Source organism: Rhinichthys klamathensis, unplaced genomic scaffold (genome assembly GCF_029890125.1).
Source record: "Rhinichthys klamathensis goyatoka isolate OS25496 unplaced genomic scaffold, OSU_Roscu_1.1 h1tg000005l_1, whole genome shotgun sequence".
NCBI classification, from domain to species: domain Eukaryota; kingdom Metazoa; phylum Chordata; class Actinopteri; order Cypriniformes; family Leuciscidae; genus Rhinichthys; species Rhinichthys klamathensis.
Genome location: NW_026606558.1, coordinates 5,117,479 through 5,129,139, shown reverse-complemented (window position 1 = coordinate 5,129,139; position 11,661 = coordinate 5,117,479). Strand labels below are relative to the sequence as shown.

The window sequence follows — 11,661 nt, the reverse complement described above, 5'->3', positions numbered from 1 at the left end:
CAGCAAAATATTAAACTTATAAATAATAAGCTTAAAAATATACTGCAGTCAGTGTAATAGTTTGGGGTCTGTATGATTTGTTTAAAATGTTTTTGACAGCCTCTTATGCTCATCAAAGATACATTTATTTAATCAAAATACTAGTAATATATTGTGAAATATTACAATGTAAAATAACTGCTTTCTAATATAATTAAAAAAGAAATCTTGTGTTGTCAAAGTTGAATTTTCAGCATCATTACTCTTCAGTGTCACATGATCCTTCAGAAATCATTCTAATATGCTGATTTGCTGCTCAAGAAACATTTCTTATTATTATCAATGGTAAAAAAGTTAATATTTTTGCAAAAACCATGATACTTTTAATGATTATTTGATGAATAGAGTTCAAAAGAAAAGCATTTATTTGAAATAGACATCTTTGGTAACATTATAAATATCTTCACTGTTACTTTTGATGAATTTAATGCATCCAAGTTACAATTTCTTTAACAAAAAACCATACTGGCCCCAAGCCTTTGAATGGTAGTGTAGTAATGCTATACTTTTATTCAGTACCACAGCAAACCAACACCATGCTAATTCCTTACAGGTGTCAGGTTAAAAGGTTTCACATTCCTCTTTTCCACAGATCCTGTTTCACTTCCAAATATAACGATACAGGGGAAACCCACATGACAAGCACATTATTACATTTCAAATATCTACTATTAATACCCTGCCATTAAAGCTAGCAAATGCTGTGTTATTAAGGGCTCCAAGATCAGGGCGATCTAACTTCCCCCCTCTAGATAAAGTGTGAAGGCATGTTACTAAGCATGTCCAACACAGCAAGCAGATGGCACACATCCCCCTCCCTGGGAAACAACTGAACTTTGACCCTGTCCCGTGCTATCAAGTGTTCAGCCCGCCTGACTGAAGACAGCTTCCAGACAAGGCATCTTTGAACATCCGTGACGGGTCCGAGTGCCTTGTGCACAATGGGATTGCTCAAGAGTGGGATAACAGCCATGAATGATATAGTTGTGCTCAAATATGTTGTTACAGAGCTCCAGAAAAAAAAAGCCACTGGTTCCTAAAATATAACATTTAGGAGCCAGTTGACATTTTTAGTTATATGGTTGATCAGTAGCACTTTAGTTCATTGCTGGAATAACTATCAGTCACTGCTGTGTCATTTCAAAAGTGACAGTAAAGATGTTTTTAATGTTACAAAGGATTTCTATTTCAAATAAATGCTGTTCTTGTCAACTCTCTATTCATCAAAAACTTTCATCAACATTGACAATAATCGTAAATGTTTCTTGAGCAGCACATCAGCATATTAGAAAGATTTCTGAAGGATCATGTGACACTGAGGACTGGATTAATGATGCTGAAAATTCAACTTTGACATCACTGGAATATATTACACTTTAATAACATATTCAAATAGCTATTTTAAAATGTAATATAATTTTGTATTACTATATGTATATTATAATACCCTTTTATACTATACAAGTAATTATTTGTAGAATTTTTATTTTATTTATTACAACAAAACACAACTGTTGTCAATTCTGGCTATTTTTAAATTGTCCCACATTTTTACTTGCGGTTTTACTACCTTGTGTTACTGGGATCTTGTTTTAAAGTACCTGCATGTTGTTATTTTGCAACCACAGCATTCAAGCCAAAAATGAAACAACATAACAGGTGTCAACTTATGAAACATTTATTTGAAGATCGAAATTGCGAGCTTTTCACCATTTGTTTCCTCCCTATGTACATTCATTTAAACTAACACACTTTTGACCCTGTTCTACATACCTACATGTTATCCAAACTAACTTTAAACTATATATTACTAGACTAGTAATGTTCACACTGTAAGCAATGGAAAAAGAAGGAAAATAATATAAGTTTGGTAACTTTTAGGTAGTGCATGTAGAGTGTCCCCCAAACCTCTTTACACTTTACATGTAAACCGCTGTGAACACCATTTCGAACATATAGTTCACTTTAGCTGTACGATTTGGACCCATAATGCCAAGTAATCTTGTGTGGTCAATCCAGACCTGTCTCTCACACTGCCACTGTCCCTGAGCAGCGGACTGGTGATGGGTGACATCTGAGACAGCGGTACCACGAGTTGATCCTCATTTCCTCCATCCCAGCCATTTACCACCTTGGTATTTGTAATATAGAATTAAACCGTACACATAGTGCAAACTAACAAATGAGGAAAGCATACATTCCACATATTATTCCATACAATAACAGCATCTTCCACTCCATATGATAGAGACGAGGAAGAGAAAATGTTATCGATACACGTGTTCATTTAATCTTCTCAACGGGATAAAAAACTGGCTGTTCGCCATTTTGCGGCCTGGCCCAACGCCTTTGAGAGAAAGACAAAGGTTTAAATTAAAACGCAGTCATTTTCAGTGACGTACTGTATAAATAAATATTATGCACTTCGCTTCACCCATCACCAGTGAATTGTGTGAGCAAACCCTGTGTGAGGTGTGTAGAAACAAAGAGATATATAAGGGCATATCCAGTGTGCCACCTCACACCGACAGAACCCTGAGCCCAGTGTGTGTGTGTGTGACTGTTGGTGTGTGCATGAAAAGAGAGAGTCTGTCTGCTAGGTTTTTTCATGCATACGTCCCTCCAGTGATGAGGAGCTCATAGGCCGGGTCCCGGCTTCTGCGACACAGCACCACACCAGCGCACAGCATTCCCAGCATCTGGAGGAAAAAAAACATCGAGTTCATTAAAAGCTCACGTGTCTCTTTCTCTCTCAGGTGTTTCCGCCTTAATTGAACGTTCTCCGAGACGAACCGTGGGACTACGTCTTTCTCATCCACACTGAAACGTTGGCAAACGCTAAATTCGCCTTACTGCGCATGCGTAAACCCTCAGAAAAGCTCACTGAGATGATACCGACAGAACAGACATCATTAAGTTCTCATGCTATTCTTCCTCAGGATCATTTTATTTAGCAAAATATCTCACCATTCACTGATGCGTCCAGGTACCACTCACTCACCATTATATGTTTGGTCTATAACGCAACCGCTCTCATGTTTGGCCGCAGGACAGCAAATGCGAGTACATTTTCTGTCATCTTTGCAGGACTGTGATAGGAATACTAATAGTGTACAATAGGGCTGGGTATTGACACAAATTTCACAATTCGATTCGATTTCGATTCACAAGCTTGCAATTCGATTCGATTCGATTCAATATTGATCATTTTGGATATCAGGTACAATACATGGCAAATTTTCTCAAGGAAAGCAAATCTCTTAACTAATGCTGTAAACTATGGGAGTCAGTTGTAACCCACTATGCTTCATTAGCCTACTATAATATTGAAGGTAAAAATGAACTGATTTGTAGCTATACAAACACTTAAAGGTGCCCTAGAATGTGAAATTGAATTTATTTTGGCATAGTTAAATAACAAGAGTTCAGTACATGGACATGACATACAGTGAGTCTCAAACACCATTGTTTTCTCCTTCTTACTTAAATCTCGTTTTTGAAAAACACCCCTGAAAAACAGGCGAATCTCCACATATACCCGACTGTGACGCAACAGTCAGGATCATTAATATGTACGACTCCAAGAATTTGCATATGCCAGCCCATGTTCAATGCCAGGCGGCACTGCGCAGCCGAAGCATGGCAGTTGCTCAGTGTTTGGATGTACACATGAACACAAAAGTATTTTTTAGTTCCTTCATCCGAGCCTCTGAAGAAACATGGGTTAATTTTATTTTCTCTGGAAATTTCCAAACATTTCACCGACGACTGTTTCCTCAACTCGGATCGAGCTACCAAGCAACACTTGAACTGATGTGTAATTGTTCAAGTTCAGACAGGTAATCTTTCTCTTAAAATCGTTCAATACTGTTTATGCATCAGTAAGCCAAGCCAGTGACTAAAATATCAACTTCACATCGTTTCTTTTAGTAGGATGAAAAAAAACTTATTTAAATTGTGAATAAATTATATACAGAAAGGATCAAAGAACAATCTTTCCACAGCGCGAGTTTATCTGGACACTTGCCAAACTCGTTATGAATTCAATGACGCACGTTACACTGCACAACGAAGCTCTTACTGTATTTACAGCATCGTGTTTGCATTGGTGAAAGCAGAGAGAGTGCAGAAACTGTGTTGCAATGATAAGATCTTCATTCTCGCGATCAACACACTGTCATCTGCTCAATGCTCATCACGCCAACATTGTATGTGATGGGAATAGATCTAAATACTTTAAAAACATCTCACGATTCGTTAATCTCGATAGCTGTAATAGTAAAAACGTATAATAGCTGTAGTAAAATTATTCGATTGAGTTCCACATGTAATACATAGCTATTTCATATGCAAGCATGTCAGCCAATCACAGCAGAGGCCGGTTACACACAGCAGACACGCCCCTTCAAACAGAGTGTTCAAATCAGAGGCTAAAAGCAGGCTAGGAAAAATGCCTTTTGTTTCTAAATTATGACTATTTTTGATCTAAAAAACATACTAACATTATAAGGGCAACTCAGGAAACATTATAAAATAATTTAAAAAAAACATTCTAGGGCACCTTTAAATTACACTTTTATTTATTTTTATAATAATAAAGTTATATGAAATAAACATTTAAATGGTGGCTGTCATAAAAAACTTGCCAGATTTATTCAAACATGCATTAAATATCGAAGAAAATTAAAAATTATAATGAATATGTAATATGGTGCATATATTTAGCAAAATGCTCCTCTTTAGAGTTAACTTTTCTAGCTGACTAACGAGTTTATGGTCACATATGTTTTTTCGGAGGTAAATGTGACGTTATATGACATTGTTGTTTTACTGACGACTTTCCACGGTTGAAACACTGATTGAGCGATTCCATGTGACGATACGGATTTCGATAAGTTGTACTCTATCTTTTAACACACTTTCAGACGTTCATTCATGTTTATTTCGCGCTGTAACTGGTATTATTAAGGCAGAAGACGAGATCATGTGCTGCTACTCCTCTTGAGCTGAGCTGAGCCAGAGCGATCTCACGCCACAGCGCCAAAACACTATTTATGTTTTTGAATTTCGTAAGAAAATGGACGTAATTTGAAATTTGAGACTTTGTTTCATATCAATAGTAAGAAAGCACAAAGATTATTGCGATTTATTGGATGGGATGCGCGCTACAATGTGCCATTCATTCATCAAATGAAAACAGGATGACTAATCGATTCTTGAGATTTAAGAATCGATATCGGTTCGTAAAAATGAGAATCGATTAATATCGAGAAATCGATATTTTTTACTCAGCCCTAGTGTACAAAGTAACATATCTTTAGCAACACTGTGAGAATAAGAATAGCACATGCACAATACCGGTAACAGACGATGAGACCACTGCTGCTCGCCAACAGCACAAAATAAGCCAGAGGCGTCTAGAATTACTGCCACTGATGTTACTAAAAGTGCCACACTGCCGCTCTATTTCAGAATCTGCAACAAATAGTTAAAAAAAAGTGGGCTCTTAAAAAAAAAAGTTGTTTCCAGGTAACGCAGATGCTTGCGAAACATTCAATAGATTGTCAAATTTTCTCTGTGACAAAGGTCTATAAACGAGAGAGAACTTCTCACTGGCGCCGGCAAATTTAATCTAAGTTCAGACTGTGGAAAAAACGAAAAGGAAAAGGAAAAGGAAAAACAAGTCAAATAACCCCTGAGAACATCTGGTGTAATTCATGCATGTTTGCCAAGAACAACCTAACCTTCTGCCCCGTTTCTTGCTGTTAATTCAGACAGACTGTGTCAGTATCAGTAATCATGTGTAAGTCACGGGCATGTGCTGGCCTTCCCAAGACACGGCCTTTATGCGCCAGAGGCTGTTTGAAACAGTATGAATGTCAAAGGCTGTGTGAATTCAGCGGCTACAGGGCAACAAAAGCACAGAGACGCCGCCGAGTGCTTTAGTGCTTTAACAATTAATGGTCGCAGCTCCACTATACAGTTATTTAATTAAACCGCAGTCTTTGATTTGATAATCACGAAACCCGCTTGGGAAAACCGAGGTCTAAGCATTTGCATGACTGAAATCACTGAATCGACACTATACTTGCACAAAAAAAGAAAGAAAGAAATTCACGGAAGACATATTTTACCTGAGATGGATTTCACTTCTTAAATAAGATGATGTTAGACCAAAAAAAAAAAAAAATATATTAATTAAGAACAGCATACCTGAATAGCAGCAAATGTCAGAGCGGCCCAGATGACGTACATCATGATCTCTTTCAGTTTCTTCACAACCAGGGCTTCACATCCCTAAGGTGGTTCAACGGATACATTAACATCACATGCACACTTCCTTTGCGTCATCGGCTACACTCACAAGCACACATGAGGGCTCTCACCTCAGGGTAGAGGTCTCCGGGACGGGAGAGGGAGCCGGTGCAGTTGCTCACGTTGGGTTTGCAGCAACTCAGTGGCACGCTGTTGTTCCTAGACTCCTTAAACCAGCTGGTGTTCTTCCAGTCCAAGTAGTTGGTGATGCCGCAACAATGGAGCTTTACGTTGTGACAGACATTATGGTGATTTTATTAGGGGTCGGGGACTGATTTAATGAAAATACTATAACCGAATGTTTTGTGCAGTCTCACCTGTCTCTGCACATAGTCAATAGCGCGGCTGGGAGCATCCATGTTGGTGCCGTTGTACTCATTATACACTTTCTGGATGGAATGATTGACCTCATCTTCCACCTAGAAACCATATTCACAAGTGACAGAAATTAACTTTCCGTTCATGGCAATTTTTTCAAACCTTATTAAATCAATGCATTAATTCAACCGATGCGTTCAAATTAGTGCTGTCAAACGATTAAAATATTTACTCGCGATTAATCGCATTAATGTCATAGTTAACTCACGATTAATCGCAATTAATCACACATTTTTATCTATTCTAAATGGCTCTTGATTTCTTTTTGTCCCATTGTCGCGCATGCCGCGTCCTGTTGCAAAAGCATGTGAAAAAAAAAACCTACAAAGTTTGATAGGCCAAAAAGACCGTTAATCGCGCGATAAAAAAAATTAACGCCGTTAAAATGGGTTTGCGTTAACGCTGTTAATAACGCGTTTAACTGACAGCCCTAGTTCAAATGGCTGATTTATTCAGGGACAAAGCAAGTGAGTGACTTTATATATGTCATTGAATCATTTCCTCAACCTATTTCTTGAAAACATTGCATTCTTGAAAACGTGGGACCGATTTCTGTCTAAAATGTAATTCACTTAATATTATCTTGTTTATTGAAATATAAAATCAATATCACATTTGCCATCGGGCTGATATTCAGGAAAACAGCACTCTTGCTTGTGTAACATTAAGTATATCATATGTTATAAATACAAAAAAAAACAAGAAAAGGAAATCATAAAATGGCATTTTTTCAGATATTTTGAATTTAGAAGGGAATTTTTATTCATTTTGACAGCAATTTTGCCCCCAGCCCACATTAATTTCTGACCCCGACATCCAACTTTCACTAAACCCTTTCATTATGTAGGTGGAGACGTATTTCTCTAGTCTATATGTCAAAGAGAGCATCGCTATAACAACAGTACAGCACATCACAGATATTGCATTGCATGCCTTGTTCACTTTTGAACAACTGAAAGGGTGTGAAAGGACCTTTCATATAAAAAACAAAAGAGATGTAGGCACTCCTATTTCAATAAATATTGACTTCCTTTACATGCAGGACTTACCTTTGCTCTGTAAATATAGCCAAGAACCACCACAACCACCTCAGTCACAAATACCAGCATGAGAATGATGACAAACTGTAAAAAAGGGACACAAGGGTTTCAGAAAAGCAAGGTATATATATATAAACAACACTTAACTATAATCATATCCATTTATTTATCGTCTAAACTTGTCAATAGCAACTACACTATGGTTTAAAAAGCTTTGAAAGACGAGTCTTATGTTCACCAAGGCTGCATTAATTTGATCAAAAATGCAGTAAAAACAGTACTATTGGGAAATATTATTACAATTTAAAATAACTGTTTTCTATTTGAATGTGTTAAAATGTTATTTACATTTTCAGCATCATTACTACAGTCTTCAGTGTCACATGATCCTTCATGATCAGCTGATTTGCTGCTTAAGAAACATTTATTATTATTATCAATGTTGAAAACAGTTGTGCTGCTTAATATTTTTGTTATTAAAAAGTCTTTACTGTCAGTTTTGCTCAATTTAATGCATCCTTGCTGAATAAAAGTATCAATTTCAAATAAGAAAATCTTACAGACCCCAAACAGAAGTGTATTTCAAAGAGAGTAAATTATAATCGTTTTGGGGTGAATTATCTTGAAGAGAAACACTAAAATGCAGTGCTGGGAACTTAATAGTTTACTAACTGTGGCAAGCCCGCAACGGCTCTCTCGAATAGTGGCGCAGCATCCAATGAGTCCAATAATGAACAACAGCGCTCCGACTGCGATGATGACGATGGCCGGGATCAGGGTGTACACATCCTCAAAGAAATGGTCATAGTCATCATACGTGATAAACACGTAGGCTCCAACATAGCACAGGATGCCAGCAGCGGCCTAGAAGTAGATAACACAGTTAGGCTACTTACTGAAAGCGGATATGATGTGTTTTCATGCCAAGAGATAAAACTCAAAATAAGTGAATTGGTTTGAATGCAGTCCTCTAGAAAATCAAATTAAAAGAGTACATCAGAATACAGGTAAGTGAGGAGCCAAACACACATTTACTCATGTCACTTTGACTTTCAAAACAAGTTTAATACGTATTTGGAATGCTGACCAACAAGAAAATCGTGATCCAAAATTGAAGGTCAACACACAGAAAAGCTCATACTCATCAGAAAGGAAATGAGACAGGGAAAAATAAAGGTTACCGTTACACTTTATTCCGATGGTCCACTTTAGTCATTCTATGAACTAGAAGTAACTTTGCAACTACATGTCAGCTAACTCTCATTAGAGTATTAGTTAGGGATGCACCGATTTTGGCCGATACCAATAATTCTTTATATTTGAAAGCCATTAACCAATATATTGGCAGATAAATCTAAATTCAAATTTGTATTTAATTTTTGAGAGCCTGATTATAAACACAAAAAGTCTCTCCATTAAATCCATGTCCCAAGCACACAATTATAATGTTCTCATTGTAATGTTATAAAGCCTATATGACAGAATTGCGCTGCACATGTTGTACTTAACTGTATTTTTCTATTTTAAGTGATTCCAATCATATTTCCAGCAATTCATAGCCATCATGGTGAAATGTCTCGGCTGAAGGAAATAATTCATTATTTATCGGCTGAAATATATATGTCAAATTGTCTTATTGGGCCAATAACGATAACATTAAAAATGAAAATATATTGGTCGATATTGTGCGTCCCTAGTATAGACTGTTAGGTTAGGTAATATTAGGGTAGAATATGTTGACCTGTACTTGTAAAGTTATTTCTAGTCAGTAGAATGTCGGTTGGGAGCATTAAAATAAAGTGTTAATAGATCTTACAGTCTACTAATACTCTAATGAGAGTTAGTTGACATGTAGGTGCAACGTTACTTATAGTTAGTAGAATGTCTAAAGTGGACCATCAAAAAAAAAGTGTTACCAAAATAAATGGTCAAATCAAATCAAATGGCTACAAATAAGTGGTCTGCGTCCTCCATGGACCTCCAGGCATTTTAGGAAAAAACTGTTTTATAGGGATTTGGTCTTTCCCATTTACAATAGAACCATAAAACCTCCTTTAAATCAATGAAGCACAGCTCTCAGGCTCTAAAATTATGAACAATGAGGATTTAATAAAGCAGCCTGATCCCTAAAAAAAGAACAGGATAGTGTCATATCCTCAATCTGCCAGGAGACGACGTTAAACTTAATTCAGTCCCAGATTAAAGAGATTAATCAAAGGCACAAAGACAAGGAAAGCAAGCTGACAGGTGGAGTAGTGTTCCTACAGATCCGACTGCTCAATTTAAGTCTTAAATGTAAAACTTTGCCACCAATGCCCCAGTTCTGTCAAACCCAATGTGCACAAAATCACAAGTTAGTTTGATTTTGTTTTTGTTGAATTTTTTTCTTTTGAAGATCCTAAATGTAAATTGTTTCATATTTTATTACATATTGTTTATTTTATATTGTGCATTACATTATTGTATGCCTAAATTCACCTCAACATCACAACATTTGACATTGGTCAAAACTATGAGACATGAATATCAATCAGTTTATTCGATATTAGCTAGGATATTTATATTAGTAAATCTCCATTTGGATTATTTTTCTCCATTATTTTATTGTCAATTATTATTTGATCAATTCTTTTTTGTTCTTATTTAACTGGATATTGTCTTTATCAAAACTTAATTATTATTAATGATTGTATTGTATTGAAATAATGTACAGTTAAAGAAAATATGGTTTTAAACTATTTTCTTAGTCATATTAGGAACTGTTATTCCAGTTCCTAATATGTTATATGTTCTTTGTTGTTTTGTGTGATAACTGCTATTAGTATCCTTAAGGATTGCTTGTACAAATTCCAAAAGGAACTGCCTAAGGAGGACTTGGTTTAATAAAAGCCTAAATTCAATCTGTTTATCATATAAAGCGATCGAGTCTATTCAGAAAATGTGGACTAAAAAGCTCAATTCATATGATATGGATTAGTTTTATGATCTCTTTATGAACTTTTTGAAGCATCAAAGTGGTAATTGCGTAACGTTAGCTGTCAATGGAGGGACAGAAATCTTTCAGATTTCATTAAATCAAAAGATCTTCATTTGTGCGGCGAAAATTAACTTAAGAGTTACGCGTTTAGAACGATATGAGGGCGAGTGATTAATAACAGAATTGCCATTTTTGTGTGTACTGTCCCTTTAACATTACAAACAATAAAACTTAACCTGCTTTGTGGCTAAAACGCAACAAAGACCCTGACTGGCCAATTCACGAACAGCAACTCATTCAAGGCTAATAAAATAAACAAAATTAACAGTCATTTTATACTGTCGCTGTTTATTGGCCATTAAAAAGTCTTAAACGCAGAATCATTAAGACGGAATATGTAAACACACGAGTGACACGACATTGCAATACGCAGCAACGAGCAGTTTTTTAAATAATGCATTAAAAACAAAATAGGCATATCAAATATAGCAAAGTATGCATTGTATTTCAAAAGATTGTATAAATGAATTGGTGATATAAAAGAGTGTGTGTATAATGCAGCTGCTCGACACAGTCAGGTGTCCATCTGACGCACTCTCAAATTCAGTCTCAAACACCTCAAACTTACCCAAAATATCAGGTTCAGGAACACCAAGACCGTCTTAGACGACGTAATCCCACACTGGCCCATTATTAACAGATGGAAAAAGCCGTTTAAACTGCAAATATAACAGACAGGCTGCAGATTATAAAATGGCTGTCTGTTTCCTGGCTGCCATACCTCCACTGCTGTATGCGTGTGTGTGTGTGTGTGTGTGTTTGAGACAGTCTGATCCGGGAACAGCGCCACACAGCGGTCAGATGACGCACTCTCATTGGCTGTGCCAAAACAGAGCGAGCAGCCTATGACAG

General features: G+C 36.5%; 1 protein-coding gene across 1 annotated transcript; it reads right to left on the bottom strand.

The window, feature by feature from the left end:
- Positions 1–1,701: 1,701 nt before the first annotated feature.
- On the bottom strand, positions 1,702–11,557 carry tspan3a (tetraspanin 3a). The gene is made up of 7 exons (XM_056255929.1): positions 11,378–11,557; positions 8,445–8,636; positions 7,782–7,856; positions 6,672–6,773; positions 6,426–6,578; positions 6,253–6,336; positions 1,702–2,738 (listed from the first exon to the last, which is right to left on the bottom strand). Exons 1-7 carry the CDS (start codon positions 11,438–11,440, stop codon positions 2,646–2,648), a joined length of 762 nt encoding a protein of 253 aa, XP_056111904.1. The 5' UTR covers positions 11,441–11,557; the 3' UTR covers positions 1,702–2,645.
- Positions 11,558–11,661: the final 104 nt, after the last annotated feature.